The sequence below is a fragment of the Penicillium expansum genome (assembly GCF_000769745.1).
Source record: "Penicillium expansum strain MD-8 chromosome Unknown contig338, whole genome shotgun sequence".
Lineage (NCBI taxonomy): Eukaryota > Fungi > Ascomycota > Eurotiomycetes > Eurotiales > Aspergillaceae > Penicillium > Penicillium expansum.
The window spans coordinates 52935-74099 of NW_015971464.1; the positions used below are offsets into that span (position 1 = coordinate 52935).

General features: G+C 49.6%; 11 protein-coding genes across 11 annotated transcripts; 7 read left to right on the plus strand and 4 right to left on the minus strand.

The window, feature by feature from the left end:
• Nucleotides 1–246: 246 nt before the first annotated feature.
• Nucleotides 247–2956, minus strand: PEX2_096090 (putative RNAPII degradation factor Def1; the record flags this gene model as incomplete). Its single annotated transcript, XM_016746879.1, has 2 exons — nt 247–2582; nt 2668–2956. The coding sequence occupies 2 exons, from the start codon at nt 2954–2956 to the stop codon at nt 247–249; spliced, it is 2625 nt and encodes an 874-aa protein (XP_016594073.1).
• Nucleotides 2957–3599: 643 nt separating this feature from the next.
• Nucleotides 3600–4814, plus strand: PEX2_096100 (uncharacterized protein; the record flags this gene model as incomplete). The annotated part of the gene is made up of 1 exon (XM_016746880.1): nt 3600–4814. One exon carries the CDS (start codon nt 3600–3602, stop codon nt 4812–4814), a length of 1215 nt encoding a protein of 404 aa, XP_016594074.1.
• Nucleotides 4815–5776: 962 nt separating this feature from the next.
• PEX2_096110 (uncharacterized protein) lies at nt 5777–6514 on the plus strand (the record flags this gene model as incomplete). The annotated part of the gene is made up of 2 exons (XM_016746881.1): nt 5777–5819; nt 5952–6514. The coding sequence occupies 2 exons, from the start codon at nt 5777–5779 to the stop codon at nt 6512–6514; spliced, it is 606 nt and encodes a 201-aa protein (XP_016594075.1).
• A 606-nt stretch (nt 6515–7120) lies between these two features.
• On the plus strand, nt 7121–8799 carry lys1 (saccharopine dehydrogenase (NAD+, L-lysine-forming); the record flags this gene model as incomplete). Its single annotated transcript, XM_016746882.1, has 10 exons — nt 7121–7181; nt 7241–7321; nt 7399–7415; nt 7474–7714; nt 7780–7806; nt 7863–8035; nt 8090–8186; nt 8250–8324; nt 8391–8463; nt 8517–8799. The coding sequence occupies 10 exons, from the start codon at nt 7121–7123 to the stop codon at nt 8797–8799; spliced, it is 1128 nt and encodes a 375-aa protein (XP_016594076.1).
• Nucleotides 8800–9784: 985 nt separating this feature from the next.
• On the plus strand, nt 9785–11647 carry PEX2_096130 (putative ubiquitin C-terminal hydrolase; the record flags this gene model as incomplete). Its single annotated transcript, XM_016746883.1, has 1 exon — nt 9785–11647. The coding sequence occupies one exon, from the start codon at nt 9785–9787 to the stop codon at nt 11645–11647; it is 1863 nt and encodes a 620-aa protein (XP_016594077.1).
• A 1065-nt stretch (nt 11648–12712) lies between these two features.
• PEX2_096140 (fructose-bisphosphate aldolase FBA1) lies at nt 12713–13909 on the plus strand (the record flags this gene model as incomplete). The annotated part of the gene is made up of 3 exons (XM_016746884.1): nt 12713–12820; nt 12874–13287; nt 13349–13909. 3 exons carry the CDS (start codon nt 12713–12715, stop codon nt 13907–13909), a joined length of 1083 nt encoding a protein of 360 aa, XP_016594078.1.
• Nucleotides 13910–13951: 42 nt separating this feature from the next.
• PEX2_096150 (uncharacterized protein) lies at nt 13952–14378 on the minus strand (the record flags this gene model as incomplete). Its single annotated transcript, XM_016746885.1, has 2 exons — nt 13952–14123; nt 14344–14378. The coding sequence occupies 2 exons, from the start codon at nt 14376–14378 to the stop codon at nt 13952–13954; spliced, it is 207 nt and encodes a 68-aa protein (XP_016594079.1).
• A 184-nt stretch (nt 14379–14562) lies between these two features.
• Nucleotides 14563–14984, plus strand: PEX2_096160 (uncharacterized protein; the record flags this gene model as incomplete). The annotated part of the gene is made up of 2 exons (XM_016746886.1): nt 14563–14598; nt 14658–14984. 2 exons carry the CDS (start codon nt 14563–14565, stop codon nt 14982–14984), a joined length of 363 nt encoding a protein of 120 aa, XP_016594080.1.
• Nucleotides 14985–15831: 847 nt separating this feature from the next.
• On the minus strand, nt 15832–16491 carry PEX2_096170 (putative ubiquitin conjugating enzyme (UbcB); the record flags this gene model as incomplete). Its single annotated transcript, XM_016746887.1, has 3 exons — nt 15832–16143; nt 16280–16396; nt 16465–16491. The coding sequence occupies 3 exons, from the start codon at nt 16489–16491 to the stop codon at nt 15832–15834; spliced, it is 456 nt and encodes a 151-aa protein (XP_016594081.1).
• A 390-nt stretch (nt 16492–16881) lies between these two features.
• sec11 (signal peptidase complex catalytic subunit SEC11) lies at nt 16882–17479 on the minus strand (the record flags this gene model as incomplete). Its single annotated transcript, XM_016746888.1, has 4 exons — nt 16882–17039; nt 17097–17139; nt 17192–17228; nt 17295–17479. The coding sequence occupies 4 exons, from the start codon at nt 17477–17479 to the stop codon at nt 16882–16884; spliced, it is 423 nt and encodes a 140-aa protein (XP_016594082.1).
• A 1802-nt stretch (nt 17480–19281) lies between these two features.
• On the plus strand, nt 19282–21033 carry PEX2_096190 (Major facilitator superfamily domain, general substrate transporter; the record flags this gene model as incomplete). The annotated part of the gene is made up of 5 exons (XM_016746889.1): nt 19282–19487; nt 19544–19565; nt 19629–19702; nt 19751–20080; nt 20130–21033. 5 exons carry the CDS (start codon nt 19282–19284, stop codon nt 21031–21033), a joined length of 1536 nt encoding a protein of 511 aa, XP_016594083.1.
• Nucleotides 21034–21165: the final 132 nt, after the last annotated feature.

The window sequence follows — 21165 nt, forward strand, 5'->3', positions numbered from 1 at the left end:
CCCCAAAGTAAAGAAAACCAGCCAAGCTCCCCAAAAAGAAAGAGAAGTAGAGATTACACAGATGTTGAGGAGAGAAAGATGAAGAGATATCTGGGTGCTGTCTGTTCTTTTTGACAAGACATGAGGTTTCTTTCACTGTAAAGTGAACAAAAAGACCAGACAGACCCCTTTTCAAATCATCCGCAAATGCAACGCCATATGTGTTTGGTGGGTCATTATGTCTCCCCTTCGTTTCGTTTTGTCTTTTTAGTGGCCGTAGTTGCCACCCCAGCCGCCACGGCCAGAGTTTCCATAGTAGTTACCGAAGCCTCCACCGTAGTTGTTACCATAGCCAGAGGCCTGGTGAGTCTGGGTGGCCGCACCCTGGTGACCGAGTCCACCGAGTCCACCGTACTGGGGGTTCAGCTGAGGGTAGCTACCGAAGGACTGCTGACCCTGTTGACCCTGAAGCGGGGGAAGACCAGTCTGTGCCTGGGGCTGACCGGGGACGCTGTTGGTAGCGGATCCTGGGCGGTTCTGGGCGAGGGAGGGGCTGGGACCGCCGGCCTTAGGGGCTTCAAAGCCCTTGGTCTCGTCAGCGGCAACGGGGGGCTGTCCGGCGATGGGAGGATTTTGGCCGAAGCTGCCCTGGGAACGGCTGAAGACATCCGACATCCCAGTACCGAATGCATTGGCGCCAGTAGCGGACTGGTTGTCAGACTGCTGGGCAGAGCCAGTGCGGCCGTAGACTGAGTCGCGGCTGGGCATGGCCTGGCTGAAGCTACCGGTGTTTGCGGGGGAAGACGATTGCTGGTCATAAGAGAAAGCACCATGGGGCTGGCCGTACATGCCACCCTTACCGGCGTAGGGACCATACTGGCTACCATAGCCGTATTGCTGGTTGTGCTGCTGTTGCTGTTGCATGTAGTGATCCTCATACCGGCGAGCATCATCGTACCTTGGGCGGTTACCGCCACCGTACTGCTGCTGCTGTTGCTGCTGCTGCTGCTGGCCCATCTGGTTCATGTATGAAGCGTAGTGGGGGTTGTTGTAGTAGTTAGGGTATTGGTAGCCATAAGCGTGCTGCTGCGCACTTTGGCCAGGCATGTGCTGAGCAGTGGGGGTCTGCTGAGTGGCGCCGGGGACGGTGGGGTTAGGAGTGTTGTGTCCGCTGTTGGTGGCGTCAATGGGGCCGTAGCGGTTGGGAGGCTGGGTGGTGGGGACCTGAGCCTGGGCCTCAGCACCAGAGACACCAAACCCAGCTCCGGCACGAGGACCGGCGGGGGCTTCCTGGGTCTGGCCGTAAGAGCCATAGGAGGCGTAGTAGGGGAAACGCTGCTGTTCGGCGGCGTAGAAAGGAGAGTACTCACTGCCGGTGGTGGCAGTGGGCTGAGCAGGGGCCTGGTTGGCAAACGGCTCTGGGATCTGCGGCTGCGGCTGGCTCACCTGCTGGGTGAACGGATCAAATGGCTTCTGCTGGGGCTCAGAGTAACGAGCGAAGTCGGTAAAAGAGTCGGCAGAAGCGCCCTGGGGGACCGGGGGCAAACCAGGAGCAGGACGCCCAGCGGCACCAGTCTCAATCGAGTGTGGCGCCTGAGTCGCGGGTGGAAGAGAGGCACGGGGAGCAACGGGGGAGTGCTGCGGGGGCTGAGCGCGGGTCTCGGCCTCCTCGCGGTTCTCATCAATATCGATAGCGTCACCGTTCAGGCCCATGCTACCAAATTGAACCGCAGCGCGGTCCACTGCGTGGTTGCCGGGCATGACCACGGCCTGCTGCTGTTCCATCACACGGCGTTGAAGACCTGGGGTACGGCCCTGCTTGGTAGCGCTGGGAGGGTAGGCAGACGAGGGGAAGCGGGAGGGAGTAGTAGCAGCTGCGGCCACAGTCGCGGCGTCAATACCACTGCCAATGGTACTGGCGGCGGTGGCGGTAGGAGCGGGAGCGGATACATCGGGAATTTGTTCGAGGTTTGTCTCGGTCAAATCGCCCTTGGGAGGGTTAACAGCGGTGGTCGGAATGGCAGGGATCACAGGATGAGTGGGCTTGGCAACGGGTGTCTTCTGGGAGGCAGCGGGCGCAGTCACAGGTTCAGGAGCGGGGGAGGGGGGAGACGGCTCGGCGACAGGTTCGGCGGGCTTCTCGGCAACGGGAACAGGAGGAGGAGCTTGGGGCTTCTTTTGGACCGGAGGAGCGGGTGGTTTGGCGAAAAGACTCGCCCACCCCTTCTTTGTGCCCTCAGGAATCACACTGCTCTTAGCCTCGGTCGACTCCAATTCACCTTCAGCTGAAGGCTCTGCAACGGTCTCCTCTGCCTTGGGCGCAGCCCACTCGGATGTGATAGCAGGAATAGCAGTAGGCGCGGGAGTCTCTACAGTAGCGGACACTGCGCGAGTTCCATTTGTAGTGGCTCCTGCACGGCCTCCGCGACCGCCACGGCCCCGGTCTGCGCGAACACGTCCACGGCTCTCTATTCCACCACGACCACGGGTTCCACGAGCGGAAGCTGCAGTCGTCTCGGTTGAGGCACTGGGGGCCTCCTTGGGCTTAGGGCGAGTCCGGTCTGTGGTCTTCTTCTTGACCTCACCCCACTGAGATACATTACCTGCAAAGCCAGTCAGTCATGGTCCTCGAATCACAAGATTCGATTGATTTCGAGTCGGGAAGATTGGGGTTGACGGGAACTCGACCTTCACTGATGCGCTCAATTGCCTCCAAGAGCTCGCCGTTCGAGTCTTCCAGTGCGAACACCAGATCTTCGTCCTTCCAGTCTGGGAACATTTCCTTAAGAGTTGGGAGAGTGTCGGAGTACTTCTTCTTCATCTGTCCAATTTCACCCTCCTCAAAGGATGAGATGTCTGAGTTGTCATTTGCAGATCTGTTTCCACCACGACCACCTCTGGAGCTGAACCCGCCACGGCCACCACGGGCGGATACTCTACCCCGCGAGGCGGAGGACCGGTTCTGAATGTCGGACATGTTGATTGATGAAGATGTGTGAGATGGAGAAGTATTGAGGGAGGAAGGAGGTCACGATTCGCAAGGAAAGGCTATTGAAATGGAGCACCCTCGCAGAAGAGGAACAGCACCAGAACCACAGGCACGGGGGCCAGAAGAGACGAAAGAAAGAGGTAAAATCAAAGAGATTAATTGGGGGGAGAGGAAGAATACGTTTAGGAGATGACAAGATTGAAGAAAGGATCAAAAGCTAACGGGATCTGAGTTGCTTCCCTTCAAGTCTTGGCGTTGCCTGGCTTTTAGCGAGTGGCGCTTATTGGATGCTGGGGGAATTTTACAGTAACAAAGGGGATCTTTTACATTTCTTTACATGTTTTTTAAGGTATTTTGATTGAGTATAATTATATTGAATTATATTTATAGATATAGATATTTTAGTTCTATATATATTCTCCTAATTGAATGAAAATCATTTTATAATATTATTTTCATTGAATTAGTGTCAGTGTGGTTAGTTTCTTCTACTCGTCATTCACCCTGCGCACCTTTTTTTCGCCCTTTGGAAGGGAGAAGGCTTGTTTCACCGCCCTCGTCGATCCTCCCTCTCTACACTTGATGCATCATCATCCATATCATTGAGAGAAACTCGCCAACTCTCACCATCATGAAGGGTACATCTATTTTTCAGTTCAAGTCATGGCCCAAAATCCATCAACCCTTGCCTCGTACTCCACGAGAGTCTCAGCAACTGTTAAATGCCCTCACATCTTCCTTTCGTCGTCAACTAGATGGGGCTTATCCCGCATCAGGCAACAACCATGGCCGACCTCTCCCCAACCCCGAATCATCAGCGCATGCAACCGATCAGCATTTGCAGAACATTCTCGATAACCCTCTTTTCCGTATAATTCCGACCAGACCCATCACACAAGAACCCGCCACATTGCAAAGCATCGAAGGCCAGCGACGACTAGCCGAAGAACCCATGGCGGTGTTTGATCAAATGGCTGCAGCTGGCTCAGTCACTACCCTCGCGATCAATGATTGTCTAAAGTCTCAACTTCTCCTTTCTAGATCCCCGGCCGATATGAATACATCTCGGGTGGCATCGAGGATTGTTGATTGGTATTGGGCATCAGATGGCACATCAAGGCAAATGCTTCTGCGTTTGCGCTCAGTGACTACATCATTGACCAAGTTCATGGTGGCAGAGGGATTGCACAGTACTGTCATGCAGTGGTTGCAAATGCTCATGAGTCATGACCTAGGTAGTCAGAATGGCCGGATGACTGAAGGTCTTGCGCGGCAGACCTTCAATCATCTCCTTGTTGATTTTATAGATGCAGAAGTCTCCTTTGGAAATGGCTTCAGCTCGGCGATGGCACATTATCTGAGTGTATGCCAGATGCATTTCCAAAGTGCTTCTTCCCATAAGTCAAGGAAACCGATGCTCCTGGCTGCAGGTGCTCACCTGAGCCGTATGGCCATGGAGCACAAACCATCGAGTGAGCAGGTATCAACGGTAGTATATGACCAGTTCAGGGATACGGTTTCCGTGCTGTCTCCTCGGTCCCTGCTGGTAGCATCTGTGGCTGTCTGTCACCCAACAGATCCTGATCCACGCCCATTCCTCCAATTCGTGGCAAGCCTCTCACCAAGCAAATTCCAGGCTTGGAATGAAATTAGGCGCGATGCTTTCTTCGAGATTGGTTCGGAGGCTCTTCGCGTCCTCGTTGACCAGAAGAGGTTCCGTGATATCTCCCGGCTGGAGGAACATATCTCAGAATTGCTACCCGAACAGCCAGCTCCAGTCGATGAGAAGACACATACAATGTCTGAAGAGGAACATCTTGGCCGTTTGAACTGGAGTTTTTCATGATCCTCTGATCTCAAACTTATTGAACCACTCTATTCCCACACATAGCTAGGATGTTTGAAGAGCATCTAAGCCAACACCAACACCGAAAGAGGCGCACACATTTGTCGAAGTTTCTCCTATAAGAGGCGGCTATAGGCAGGATCACTGCAGTCATGTCGGCATACTGCTAGTATACAATTCCCCTTCCGAATTCATTGTGTCCTATCACACAATTGAAATTACTTCAGCCTGGCTGTTCGACAAGCCTTCATTTTCCAATTCACCGTACAAAGGAAATCCACTGCCGCTACTCCATCCCGGGTTAGAGCCTCGTCTTCTTGCTTCTTGGCGGTCGTGCATACACTCCTGGATTTGAGTTCCGAGGAGGACTTGGCTAAACCCGCATTTGGAGGTGTGTGATGCACCTAAATACTATCAATTATCCTCAAGCTTGTCTCTTCGTTATATCGAATATACGAAACCCTTTTTATCCCCCTGATATATATAACCCATTGCCAATAGTGGCTCAGCCAGTTTCTTAGACAAGCCTCTTGGGCTCAATGAAGAGCATAACTTATTAAACATCTTTACACGGCCTCCTGACTAATGATAAGATTCACAGCCTTTGTGATCGAGTACTCACCTCTAGCAATTGTGTGGTGCCCACAGCTACCTCCGGTGGAGAACATTGCGTGACAATTGTTATTCTGGAGCTGAGGCTGTGCGACAGAATGCCGTGGAGAGTTAGAGGGCTGGAGCGGCGAATCAACCGGGGGCAGTGTCTCCAGTGTTCTCAAGTACGTCACCGCGCGACCTCACCTCACGCTCCCCCCAAATTAGCCAATTCTTCTTTGCTTCTTTCTTTCCTCCTACAAATTCGCCCGGATAAGAATTGCAGTCGCATTGCTTTTGCGAATACCCTCCCACTCAATCTTTACCAATTTGACACACGTTGTGCCGGCATCTGACATCATCGATCCACAATGGCTACTGAAGGAGCCCCCGTGCAGAACAGTGCAGCTTCAGGTACGTGGTTTATCTGCACATGCACTACTATAGAATTCAAGGATCAATTGGTCTAAGCAGCCATATTTTCTCAAGATATGGTTGCTAAACGGCGTTTCTTTGCTTAAAGCCGCTGACTAAGGGATCTAACAGATCGAGACACTGCCCAGCTAGTCAAGGAACATTCGCATGCATTCCAGAACAGATTAAACACAACTCAAACGGATAGCCCACCTCTTGCCCAAACAGAAAACTCCAATATAGACACCGACCCGCTGAAGGCAGCGGAAGGGCTTGAGACACCCAAGCCCACCCCAGAAACCAAGCCGCCTGTGACAGAGCCTAAAGGATCTGCTCTCGGCAGTATTCCTGTTGCCCGTGAGTCCCAAATCCCAGTAGGGCCTAAGGATGAAATAGTGGCGGGCGAGAAGCGTGACATTGATTCAACTGTGACGCCCACTCCGGCTCTGGCTGAGGATGAGGAGCAACGAAAGCCTGAACCGTCGGATGAGCCTGATACCAAGAAGCTGAAGACAGACGAGAAGCCTGTCACAAATTCTAATGGCACCGCTGCTGTTGCTCCCTCCAACGCAGACAGTGGAGGGCAGAAGAAGGCAAGTCGGTCTAAGAAGGATAAGATCAAGGATGCCGTGAACAAGGTTATCCCAGGAGATGGCATTGGTAGCCGGACTCGCAGCCGGACAAAGGGAGCTTGAATAGACCGAGGGCACACTATTTACTGGTTTGCCGTGTTACTTCCATGCCATCATGTTTGCTCCAACGTTGAATTGTGTCTATTCATGTCCGGGACTTCTGATGGTTGTGGCTGTACACGCGCTGCAATAGGAAGAATATACTTTCCCTCACCAAATTGGACGGGAAATATTTTGAAATTCAAGAACCACAGAAGTTCTACCGCAGATATTCTTGATCCTGTATGACGTTTTAAGAAAAGGAACTGTTTGTACCCTGTACTAGTATATAGTAGACCACTGCGCTGCCCCATAACTTCCGGTTGACATAACGTTACCACTTTTAAATCTCCGATCTAATTTCATGGTAAAATTCCTTCTAGGGAACTAGTTAATTTTTTTTCGGAATTAAATCCTATAACTTTGAATGCATAAACCCACGGCTCTTTCGGAAGGTTGAGTTTCAAGCGGCCGATAATCGGGACTGAGTCATTTCTCGGAGCGGAATAACCCTCGCCATCCCCGCTTATTACTGGAGGGAAAGTCTGTGTCATTATTGGTGATAGAGCAATTAATATTTGTTTGATTTCTTTTTCCTTCTTCATCATATTTTAATTTCCTACTTCCAAAATGACTGGACAAAAGATTTGGTTGCGCGCTGAGACCAAGCCCGCTGAGGCGCGGTCTGCCTGTGAGTAGCTTCAGCCCACTTGCCATGGCGGGGAAGCAATTGGCTGATACACCATCCAGTGACCCCGACTACCTGCAAGGCATTGATTGATGCTGGATATGATGTGACTGTTGAGCGGTCTACCCAGCGTATCTTTGACGGTACGTCCAATCTCCTATATCCTCTACACTCCCCCCATCCCTTGCTGTTGGACTGTATGGCTGATTCCGCCCTATAGATGAGGAATTCTCCAAGGTATGATTCTCTCGGTAGTATAGCTCGGACCCGCCCTAAATATCAGCAATTGTTATAGATTGGTGCACCTTTGGTCAAGGAGGGATCCTGGGTTCAGGATGCGCCCAAGGATGCCGTCATTCTGGGTCTCAAGGAGCTGCCAGAGGATGACTTCCCTCTGGAGCACGTTCATGTCACTTTCGCACACTGCTTCAAGCAGCAAGGCGGCTGGGAGAAGGTCCTTAGCCGCTGGCCTCGCGGCAAGGGCACATTGCTCGACCTAGAATTCTTGACTGATGATACCGGACGCCGAGTTGCTGGTAAGACTCATCTCCTGGAGTGTTATTGTTTGGATTCAATTGACTAACTTCTTTTTGTTTACTAGCCTTCGGATGGTCCGCCGGTTACGCAGGTATTTATACGTGAAGCTGGTTTCCCTGAAACAATCAATACTAAGACGTGGAACAGGATCTGCTTTGGCTGTGAAGAACTGGGCTTGGCAATTGACACACCCCAACGAGACCTTGCCTGGCGAGGTTCCTTATGCCAACCAAGACCGTCTGGTCGAGTCTGTTAAGGAGTCGCTTGAGGCTGGCAAGAAGGTCGCTGGCAAGGCACCTAAGATCCTTGTGATTGGAGCTGTGAGTCTTGCGTATATCCACAGCAGAGCGATATACATATTAACAATGCAATAGCTCGGACGCTGTGGCAGCGGTGCTGTGCAGCTGGCCAAGGATGTCGGTATTCCCGAGTCCAACATCATTGAGTGGGATATGGCAGAGACTGCGCGAGGTGAGTCAATTGCTATCTCCAACCTCTTCAATCTAATCTAAGCTCATAAATTAACGTTCGCAGGTGGTCCTTTCAAGGAAATCTCACACGAAGCGGATATCTTCGTGAACTGCATCTACCTGTCGGCTAAGATTCCAGGTACTTTCACACATACATCCCCCTGTCTATATGCAATTTGCTGATATCTCCTTTTTTTTGCGTTAGCCTTCGTGAACGTCGAGTCACTTTCTGCCCCTAACCGAACCCTGTCTGTTATCTGCGACGTCAGCGCCGACACGTGAGTTATCGGATATGAACCATGCCAGCGAGCGCACTGCTAATTCTCAAAAGCTCCAACCCTCTGAACCCCATTCCTTTGTACGACATTACGACCACTTTTGATAAGCCCACAGTTCCCGTGTCCGGTCTTGAGGCTGGAGGCCTGCCTCTCAGCGTGATCAGCATTGACCACCTCCCGTCTCTCCTTCCCCGTGAGAGCTCTGAGATGTTCAGCGAGGCTCTCTTGCCTAGCCTTCTCACGCTTAATGACCGGGCCAACGCTCGGGTCTGGAAGCAGGCTGAGCAGCTCTTCGATGAGAAGGTTGCTACCCTGCCTAAGTCGCTTCAGGCCTAAGCCTGCTGTGCTGGTAGGCGTCTGTCTATGTAAGGGATAAATATTACATGATTACGTGCATTTGATAGAAATAGTTCCAGATAAGGAATGCTACAAAAGTTGCAGGTTCAGACTTATGACAGATGCTGAAGATAGTTATCATGAATCGTTCCTTGTTTCCTTCTAGAACAGCCGTAGAAGATCTGCAGTGTCTCTATCAGTGTGACAGGCTGGTGATATTAGTACCTAAATAGTCAAGTTAGATAGGGCTCTTTGAAATACTTATCTTGGTGTTGTTGGCCAATCATTCCATTCGTTTCAAGCGAATCCCTTCTACATGGCAATGATGACTTGTCTGAAAGTTTATATTTCTTTTGAGAGGCCTAAGCCCATATTTCCGATAGATAGATATTCTGACATCCATGTCATTGACATTTCAAAACTTGTCCAGGTAAGATATGGCTCACTTTACCCCAGACTACATGTAACCGCGGTCAACCTCCTTAATATGCGGGGATGTGTAAGACGGATATCCGGAGAATCCGTCCGTCGGAGTCTAACCCATTACAACGAAGAGGAATGCCCTATTGGATGAAATGAGAGTCTCACGCGAAAACGAAGACCGGAATGTGCGCCCTTCACCTTTGGGTCGGGACGATCGTGGAGTTTTTGCTCCGTTTGGCTGTGGCTAACCTGATTTCGGGCTCCGGATGAAAATGCTCATTGATTCTTTCTCCGCATAAACCGCAGCACGCTCCACTCTCGCCCCTTCTCCCATCTTCCCCGAACTTAGTCAATTGTGCACTCAAAATTGATCCGTCAGCCCTTCAACCCTGGAAGACCCTGACCCCACCTTGGACTTCTCTTGTGATCAATTCTCTTAGGACAATCCACGCCCTTACCTACATCCGGGCTAATCCGATGATGGGGTAATGAGATTGAAGTCTGCCTGCTTCGACACCTACACGAACCGCCGAACCTTCCTTCCTCTATACCACAGTGCTTGATGCAAGAAAAGCCGACAACGGTCGCCGCCTATGCGGCCGGGGCCTCGCTCGCTGCCGTTGCTCTGTTCTACGTTTTCGGACCGAACTACACAATCGATGGAGATGAATCAAACGACAGTAATCGCAAGAAGAGTATCGTGGGACTGTCCAATCTGGCCAATGACTGCTTTATCAATTCGGTGCTGCAGGCATTAGCCGGGTTGGGGGACCTGCGGGTCTACCTGATCCACGAGCTGCACCGGCGCCAGCTGGACGGACCGGAAATATACCATACACTTCCGAGCGAGGATGAACTTTCGCCGGCGCGGTCAGACAAGTTGCGGGAATTGCAACAGGGGATAACTACACGGGCCTTGAAGGAAATGCTGGACCGATTGAACGAGCGGCCGATCTATAAGAAAACGATCTCGGCCCGTGACTTCATCCAGGCTTTGGAATACGCGTTCCGCACGCGCATTAGCCGCAATCAGCAGGATGCGCAGGAATTCTTGCAGATTGTTCTCGAGCGACTCTGCGATGAATATCATGCTGGTGCGCGCGCACGTCAACGAGCATTGGGTGCCATTGATGCAGCTGCTTCCAGTACGGCAGGCGAAGAGGGCAGCTCACAAGAAAGCTCGTCCGAGGTGGAGGTGCGCATCGATGATGGATCAGCCAACGGACTGCCTGCCATCATCGACACGAAGCTCAAGGAAATCGACCGGGAGTCTGGGTTCCCGTTCGAAGGCAAAATGGAGTCGCAGATCGAGTGCCAATTCTGCCATTACCAATACAAGCCAAACCAGACGGCCTTTGTCAACTTGACACTACAGGTTCCGCAGAAGAGCTCGACTACGCTCAACTCTTGCTTCGACGGCCTCCTCAAGACTGAATATATCGAGGATTTCCGCTGCGACCGATGCCGCCTGCAGCATGCCGTGGATGCCAAGACCACCGAACTAGCCCGCGCCCGAACACAAGGTGATCGATATCGGCTGGAGCAGGAGATTTCGCGCATCCGTGAGGCTCTGGAGACCGACCCTGAGGCCGAGCTCGAGGGTATCGTATTCCCTCCGTCAGAGACCGCCCCCAAGCGCAGGATTGCGCGGCATATGCGCATCACTGCATTCCCAAAGGTCATCGCCATCCACTTATCGCGGTCGATCTTTGATCAGAGCAGCTCGAGCAAGAACGCGGCCAAGGTCTCGTTCCCGGAGCGACTCCCCTTGGGAAGCATCTTAAGCCAAAAATGGTACAAGCTGCTCGCGATTGTCTGCCACAAAGGGAGCCACCATAGTGGACACTACGAGTCTTTCCGACGGAATCATATTTACCCGCCATTTTCTACGCCCGAGGTCTTCAGCTCCTATGCACAGAGTCGCACCGTCAGTCAGAACCCATCCGCAGCACCCAGTCCTCGGATTGTACCGCGCAGCAGCCCCGATACCGACGGTGATCGGAGTATTTCGAGAGCAGACTCGTCGACCTCGCTATCTGGAGCTTCAGCGACCCAACTCACCCCTCCTCAACCACAACCTACAACCTCTGGCTCTCGTCGTTCTTTCCAGAGCACCACCTCTCGTTCCTCCAAACCGACATTGTCCCCTACCTCTGATAGCAACAGCCCGACGACAGACCAGGGTCGCTGGAGTCCATCTTCCCCGCGGCCCTCTCACAGCATACCCCGCCCTTCCCAGGATACCCCCACTGGGGTCAGTTCGCGGCTTCGGCGCCGTCGCAAACCGAACGATCGCTGGTGGCGCATCTCCGACGAGAAAATCAAAGAATGTAAAACTTCGGACGTGCTGGGAATGCAGAGGGAGGTCTACCTCTTGTTCTACGAGTTGGAGAAGCCCGAGGCGAAACCTACCAAGGGTGCATGACCGTTTTCTTTTTCTTCTTTTAGAGTCCAGTATATACACATATCCCTGTACTTCTGTACAAATGGGGGTGAATCAATTAAAAGGAGATTTATTTAGAGAGATGTATGAAATCACCAAGGCCATTAGAAATTAGAAATGCTCAATATAGAATAGTCAGAATGCTAAAAGGGGTGGGGGAATAGTAACTTCCGATAAGCGGCACAGACAATACCGATGATGTCACTTGACTTTTTGCAGCTACCCCTCTACGTTGGATGTTGTACCGCTCTCTACAACATATGATGTACTAGTAGTACGTTATTTTATACATGACATATTTACCGGTGAATGAATTTAAGAAACCCAATACAATAAGAATTGAATATGAAACATGACTGAAGCATACTCACGTACGGAGTACAATATAGTAATATAGTAAGTAATAGAAAATGGAAATGCAGCGAATGGCCTCGAAGTCCTCGGCCCCGCCACGAACAAAATACGGATTGTTGCCGGCACATTAAAGGATCTGGGTCAGTTATTCTAGTTGTTATAGCTACAATAGCTACAATGGCTATTACAGCTATTACAGCTGGTTATCTAGCTGTAACTGGTGTCTATAAATGGGATCATTGTGAGATTAAAAGCGAAAAACTTATGATATAGGTGGAAAAATACCCTCATAATTCCCATCTTAAGCTCTTCATAGCTCCCGAAGACCACGACAACATCGGGCTATCACGGGGAAGGCCGGGAACACCAGGACTGGCCATACATAAAGAGGTTATATTAGATCATCTCATCTTGTTTCTCTCGTTTCTCTTCTTTTTCTTGAAATCACACTGACCTCACTTCAGTTCCACTAAATCTCCACCACCGGTGAGTCTACCTTGTCTCTCCTTCACCGATGACGCTTGCCCCTCCCCTACCTTTTGCCCCTCCTCCTTATTTAACTCTGCCCGCTTTCAGCTCCCGGTAAGGAGCTTGGTTTCACTACATTTAACTACTTTATCATTGGATCTGACTCTCTTTCCTTCTTTTTTTCTTTAGATTTCTACAAACTAAAATCTTTGTACAAACTTCATAATGGGTGTCCTTGAGCAACTTAGCCGCAAGTCCGGCGTCATTGTCGGTGACGATGTCCTCCGTCTTTTCGAGTACGCTAAGCAGAATGGCTTCGCCATCCCTGCCATCGTGAGTTCCTATGTTTTTGTTTCCAATTGGAATTGTGTACTAATTCCCATCAGAACGTCACCTCTTCTTCCACCGTTGTTGCTTCCCTCGAGGCTGCTCGTGACCAGAAGTGCCCCGTTATCCTGCAGGTCTCTCAGGGTGGTGCCGCTTTCTTCGCTGGTAAGGGTGTGAGCAACGAGGGCCAGAAGGCCTCCATTGCTGGTTCCGTTGCCGCTGCCCACTACATCCGTAGCGTGGCCACCGCCTACGACATCCCCGTCATTCTTCACACCGATCACTGCGCCAAGAAGCTCCTCCCTTGGCTCGATGGCATGCTCGATGCCGATGAGGCTTACTTCAAGCTGCACAACGAGCCCCTCTTCTCCTCCCACATGATTGATCTGTCTGAGGAGCCCGTCGACTACAACATCAACACCACCGCCGCCTACCTCAAGCGCGCTGCCCCCATGAAGCAGTGGCTCGAGATGGTAAGTCAACTCAAAAAAAAATAATCGCATCATTTTGATACAGTGCTAACCGCTTCCATAGGAGATCGGTATCACCGGTGGTGAGGAGGACGGTGTCAACAACGAGGATGTTGACAACAACTCCCTCTACACCCAGCCCGAGGATATCCTGGCCATCCAGAACGCCCTCGCTGCCATCAGCCCCTACTTCTCCATTGCCGCTGGCTTCGGTAACGTCCACGGTGTCTACAAGCCCGGCAACGTCAAGCTCCACCCCGAGCTCCTCTCCAAGCACCAGAAGTACGTCAAGGAGCAGACCGGTTCTTCCTCCGACAAGCCCGTCTTCTTCGTCTTCCACGGTGGCTCCGGCTCCTCCAAGGAGGAGTTCAAGGAGGCCATCAGCTACGGTGTCGTCAAGGTCAACGTCGACACTGACATGCAGTACGCCTACCTGACTGGTGTCCGTGACTTCGTCCTCAACAAGAAGGACTACCTCATGTCCCAGGTCGGTAACCCCGACGGTGCTGATAAGCCCAACAAGAAGGCCTTCGATCCCCGTGTCTGGGTTCGCGAGGGTGAGAAGACCATGAGCGTGCGTGTTAAGGAGGCCCTTGCGGACTTCAACACTGCTGGTCAGCTGTAAATGTTGACGTCTGTGTGATGTCGCATCTTTGATTCCCTTTTTTTACCCCTTTTGATTACCCTCATATCCTCTCTTCATGCAGCCGAAAAAGCGTTGGGCGTGCCTGGGGATGTGGGCGTCCCGGTTGTATGTAGCGTTGTATTCTGACACGCTGTAATGAATGTCCATATCACGGTCCTTATGACCGCTCCTCTGGAATATGAACTGTAACGTTCTGTTTGATAATTGTATTCCACCAGTCTCCGATGTAGTTATCAGCCAAATGTTGTTGTATGATTCCAGTATCCACTCCCTAGCACATGTGTACAAAGTAGGTTGTTGTATTATAGGTTCTGTTAGAATACTTTATCTGTATACTCGATACTTGTTTGCCTCTAATGCTTCCATTGTAATCCAATCTCAAAGCTCAGCCTCTAGGACATGAAATGGCTCACCCGATGGGGAAACTATCGAGCTTCTCTCCTCTCATGTTTTCTATTTCTCTTTTATTCGACAAAACCTCGTCAGGGTGATTGCCCAACACCTGCCTTTTCTTATACCTCATTCTTCGACCTCCATCAACCCCCATCTCGACTCCATAACCCAAAACATCAGCGTGAGCTCTGGCTCATCTCACCTTCACCAAAAGCAATCTAACACCACCGCCAACCAGCATGGCCCCTTCCCGATTAACCCAAGTTCCACAAGCGGTACGTACAAGCAAATCCACGCATATCCCTGCCTACTAACGAACCTAATACTACAACAGGTCCTCGACCTCAACGGCGACCTAGAAGAACTAGTCTACATCAAGGCGATAATTGGAATCTACGACCGAACAATGCTGGAAATCGTCAACTCGACAACAACACCCGCGCAGCTCAATCTAGACCATGGGTCCTGGCTGCAGGCCAAGTCGAAAGTAGCATCTTTGCACCGGAGCATCGTGGCGGATTTCAATCGGCTGCCGCGTCATATGAAACGCACATTTGTGAGGGCTAATCGCTTGACTCTGTCGGAGCATGGGTTTCAACCATCGGCTGACAACTTGGAGATTACTCGTCCTGGTAGTAGAAGGGTTATCATTGTGCTTTAAGATGGAGTGGTGGGATACATAGTGGTATGTTGAATATGTAGAGAATTGGCTCTGTGGATTGTTGCTGACTAGCCTGTTCTGCTAGAGAGGTTGTGGTTCAGCTCCTTGGTTCCGAGGGAGGTGATGGGTGCCTGTTTATCTCATTGATTCCGGTTGAGATTCTCAAATGATTTCACTGCTAATGGAAGGCCCAAAGATCCATGCCTATAGCGAATTGATTCTCAAAATTCAGATTTCTACAACATATTGCAAGGATACTTGCAATACATAGGTTTTTTTTGACTCATCACTCATCTAGGAATGGGTTGGGAGTGAATCATGATCCCGTACAAGTTATCTACGTGAAAGTGCAATGTAGCAATGACAAGGGAGTTGACTGGTAGATCGATGGTTGATAGCCACGTTTCTGCTTAGTGTGCTTGACCAAAGTCCAATCATATTGAGGTCCTCATGCATGAATGGGGTGATTAGACCGAGAAGATAATTTACTAGGTAAGACTAACTAACATCTACAGGAACTATTATCTTCTCTAACAGAGCAGGCCCAGAAAGGGAAAATGGATTAAACACTCAGTTGACGCCTCAGCTAAGCAAGACAGGTTCCGCCAGAAATAATATAAACCAAAGCAGCGATGATCAGATCTCGCATTGGTGAATTTACAAGAGTAACATAACAGCATTTCAGTCGTAAGCGGGGTGACTCTGAGATAACGACAAGTCAATCTATGATATGATCTAAGATTCCATACATGTAGGTATCATGCGCGCCCAGAACCCGGGCGGCAGCATACATAACAGATCCTTTCTGATAGAGCAGCCGATCCTCGAATCAGAGTACGCAACGCTATCAAGCGTACTTGCGAGTCCACTCCCGCGCAACCTCCTCGTAGCGAACGCGATCGTTTTTGTACTGCTCTGCGATCCGCCCCTCAATGGCGTCGTCGGGCATCGGCTCAGATAGTAGCTGTCGGGCGAACTGAAGGACTGCAGCGATCTTCGAGCTGGGTTTCCATTCGTCGGCCCGGAGCATGCCTAGACACATGCTTCCTTTTTCGTCATTCGTTACGTTTGGGTGGTAGATTTTGGTTGCGAAAGAGACTGTCGGTGGCTTGAAGGGGTATTCCGTGGGTAGGGAGAGCTTGACTAGGAACTTGCCATTCTGTGTGGTTTGCCAAGGGGTTAGAGACACTGCTTGTTGGACTTGAATTGAGGGGATCGAGTTCAGAAACCCGCGTTGGAGACCTCGGTGGGAGATGATGAAGATAAAGGGGGGGCTAGATTATGTTTTCACATACATGATATGGTGAGCCTTCAGGCCCTTCCATGATAATCTTCCACTCGTACACGTTCGACTCATCGGCCAGTTCAACCGTGATCCCTTCCGGAGGGGATTCGGTGAGCTCAGTCAGCTCCTATAATTGGAATATATGGTTAGTACACTGATAGATTATGATGATCATGTGGGAAGATAGGCACTTACCTTAGATATACGCTTGATGCTGCCCATTGTGGTGTTCAGTTGTGGATTTGGCGGGGCGATAAGAAGAGCGGGGAGGTCGAGGAAGGATGCAGGGAGACGCGTTAGTGCAAGACGCGCTTGAAGAACTCGAGGCAAGGAATAAATGAAATGATGATTTGCTAGACAATATGGAAAAGATGTTTATGTGCGAAAGATGCCAGGAGAACAAAAGGGGCTTTTACGGCGAAGCTAGAAGCTCCGGGTGGGGTGCGCGGCAAAAGACGTCAGTGGAGATGTTTGATATGTCTGCCGCTCCATCGAGATACATCATGTCAACGAACGCTATGATTGACGCCGAGTACCCATTGATACTTCCAATTGTAATATTTAATGCATTTGGTTCAATTTCTACCATTACCCAATGTATATTTTCGCCCATTACTCTCTCTGGATCATCACCATCAGCCCCATGAGTCCAAGCATCACTGTTTTGAGCCAAGGGTGCTCGCTGAGCATGATAGTAACGTATCCAACCATGGGGATGTAGCCACGAACACTGCCAACAATATCCTCCTTGCGGTCGAGATAATCCTGGTCTAACAATGTCAGTAACCTTCGGAAATGGCTTCCCTCCAAGCTTTCGCATCACTTACCTTGAGCGTACAGCTCAGTGTCGTCTGCCAAATTGTTGTCACCCTAGCGAACTATTAGCAATGTAACAGGCCAGTCAGATTACTAGGACACTTACCTTGGTGAGGAGCATATGCATGTTAGGTGTCGTGTCCCTAAAACCTCGTTAGCACAAAGAAGCAGCCACAAGAAACATTGTCTGGTAATGGGCGAGGACGTACACTGTAATTTCCTTCACCTTCTTTGCGCTTACGCGTCCTTCTACCTCAGGGAAGGTGCGAACAACTCTGTGGACAATCGGAATAGACTTTCCTCGAACGTTGTAAACGAGAACTTCTCCAATCTCTGCCCTCGTGTCTCGATTCCAGAGAAAGAGCAGGTCACCGCGTTGAAATGCGGGTTCCATTGATCCTGTGGAGAGGAAATGTGAGCTGTGTTCAGGCCGCCATGAAATAGCTTTGTTTACCGGATAAAACCACAACTATTGGAGAGCTTGATGCGGACACGACCGAGAGGCCTTTCCACAGCATAAAAGCTGTGGAAAGAACCAGTGCAAAGTTCAGCACCTGCGCAATTGATTGCCGAGCATTTGTGATGCTAGAGGAGAGGGAGGATAGCATGGTGGGCGGTTCGCGATCAACGGATAGACGGGAAGATTGGGGTAGGTCGCTCTAATAGTGACTATTCTGGTCAGAAATGATGCTGAGGAACTAGTTTTTCTCTTTTTCTCCTGCAGATAGTTTGATGAAAACGATACCTATTGTGTTCAGCTAGCTAAGCTGGTTGGGTTGTGTTTTAATAGAGCTAGAGGGTGCGGAGAGGTGGCCTCGTCGGAGATCGCCTTGGCGCAGATCCACTGGCTTTCCGCCTTGCAGGTATAACCACCCTGTATATTGTACCTAACTAGGTAGTACCACATGTGAGTTCATTTATCGGATTTTAACTGATTCAGAAATTGAAACCTTCTCTGATCATTTATATTTGTTATAGGAGTTACTTCTATATGTGGTAATCGGTCCAATAAACGTGGACTCCGATCGGTTGTAGCAAAGAGCTTATTGGATTTGAGCGTTTTGCACGTCTTGTGAGAGAACATGTGCTACACTGTAGACTACAGAGAGGTGTGCTTAGCTGCAATGTCAGGTTAGACTGACCAGAGCCCAGACAGAGCAAGAGTGGGATCTGTGTGCTCTCTTCGAGGCTCTTCATAGGTCGATGAACATAGATCGCCGTAGACCATCCGAAAGGCTTGTTGGCAACTTCAGAGGTAAAAGTGTGCTAAAATTATGCAATGCTCTACTCAAAAATAGCTATTAACTTGCTTACTATGAATGCCACCCTATATCGATTTGATTGTATACCCATTCTATCTGGGGAACCATGTACATGTAGCTAATGATGTTCATGATGTGCTTATTTCTCGCGCGCTGTGGCCTTGACTTGCTTATTCACTCGAAGATTGTATTTGCTATGTCAAATTTAAGCAAATACATACAGATTCTGGGGTCTCGTGGGAAATACACAAGAGCGGGCCAAGTGGACATCATTGATCGAAGCTTGTTCCTTTTTCTGGGATACGGTCATACCTCACTTGATATCCATTATAGGCAGTATTTAAATAGCCTGACATCATAAGCAGATCTTTTTTTTTTTTTACTCATTACTCTTTGATTACTCTAAAGGTTTCAACTTGTGAGGCGCGGAGATATCACCATGAGGAATGTTGTAAATAGCTATCCCTAGACATTAAGTCACTAGACTATGTCTCATGGCTAAAATTGCTAAAACTGTGATCATTCCCCGCAGTATATAACAACCAATTAGATATATAGTAGTGCTGTTGACGGTATAGACTTGATCTCAAAACATAAAGCTTGACTTACCTGCCATGCTTCAGCTAACTCGCCTATTAGCAGATAGGAGTTCAGTAGTCGGTATATTATAAGCAAAATTCCCGAGGAAACTTTAGGTGACTGACGCGTGTGTATCTATGGCCGACTGAGCTCCAAAAATCCGCTCTGTAGATCGCAAGGGGGCCCATTCCTCGGGGCAGGGTTTAGATAAAAATGTCCGAGCAAGAACATTTGCGAAGATGATAAAAGCTCGAATCCCATCCAAGATCAGCTTCATCCAGGACAGATGTATGGCAGATAAAGTTGACTTGGCCAAACATTCTTTTCTATATGATTTTCTCCACGGTTGCACAACATGCAGTCTATCTCCTCAGAATTGACATTATCGACAGGCGAGCCCGAACTTTCAGCTATTGAGCTCCTACATGACCATTTTCTTGAGCTCACCCCAGATGGAAAATATGTGCGATGGTTGCGAGATCACCCCAGGCATCCTCGAAATTGGTCTAGTCTACGAAAGACTTACGATATTGTTCTTATCTGTCTCTTGGATCTTTTTATGTATGGACAGACTAAATCCCAGCGTCGTTTTGTCAATAGGCTAACAATATTTGCAGAACAGCATCCAGCACCGCAGGTGTGAGTGTATACGGCTACTCACAACCTACAATATCACCGAGCTAACAACCTGGTCTTTTTTAGTCGGCTGCTGCTGGACAAGCCAAACATGAATACAGTATCAGTGAAACGCTTTCTATTTTTATATTTGTCACATTGTGAGATCAGCTAGTCTTGGTCTACCTTGCATATCTAACATTGAACAGATTCCTTCTAGGTCAGGTGGCAGGCACCATCCTATTTCCTCCGTGGTCGGAAACATTTGGACGCAAGAACATGTACATTGTGAGCAGTGGTCTCAGCGCCATTTGCTGTGTAATCATCGGTCTCGTTCGTTCAATGCCGGTCGTTATCGTCATGCGCATCATCGCCGGGCTTCTTTCTGCGATCCCTTATACCATAATTGGCGGCAGTATCGAAGATATGTTCAACTCGCATGCTCGCATATGGACCATGTATTATTGGACAGTTGCTTCAAACATTGGTCTGATTCTTGGACCCATCATGAGCAGCTATATTATTGCAAGTCTTGACTGGTATGTAGCCCGCAACTATGGTCTATGTAAATTTCTCACAACTATCTAGGCGATGGAACTTCTATATCTTTGCCATCATTATTGCTGCAATTACAGGTGGCCTCTGCTTCATTCGGGAATCACGACCTTCCTTGTTGCTGGCTTACGAGGTGAAACGGGTCACCGGTATGACTACTGTGCAAACTATTCCACCGCCGCTCAGCCACGATCGTATCCCGGATCTCAACACATTTGTAAAAGAAGCCCTCTTTCGCCCAGTTCAGCTCTTCTTCCAAGAACCAATCATTTTCGTCATCGCAATGATGATTTCCATTGCCATGTCCCTCATCTACATCTTCACAGAAGCCCTCCAACCCATCTACGAGTCAATGGGATTTGCAAAAACCGACGCTTCGCTAATGTTCATCGCTATCGGCCTGGGAACCTGTCTCAGCACATTGACCCGCGTGCTAGATAGCTACATTCTCAACTATTTCCACAGACAGGGACGCCCTATTAAACCGGAATACAAGCTCGTCGGGCTAGGCCTTGGTGGTCCATTCTTAGCGATCGGTCTGTGGTGGTTTGCCTGGACTATTCCACCTGAGACTCACACTCCGTGGATTGTGCCCACGATGTCCCTCGTTCTGGTGGGCTATGCGCTGACGGAAATGGATACCGTGCTGTATGGGTATATATCCGATGCTTATCTGAGTTATTCGGCCAGTGCCACTGCTGCTGTTGCATTCATGCGAGCGCTACTATCGGGTGTCTTTCCGCTATTTACCACACAGATGTTTGATCGGTTGGGAAATAATGTTGCTATGTCTGTGCTTGCCGCTGTGGCAACTGCGTTTTGTATAGTCCCGCCTGTGTTTATCTGTTATGGAGAGCGGATTCGTCGGGCGAGCAAGTTTGCTCGGTATAGTTGGGAAATCCAAGAGGAGCTTGGTAAAGAAAAAGAAGATTGGTGAGCTATAGGCTTTTGTTTGTTTGATATATATATCTGCCATTTTAAGTGAATGCATATTCTATAAAGTACATGAGATACAAGTTATATCAGGACGAGTTAAACAAAAGGTAAGAGCCCAAGTAACAATCTGAAT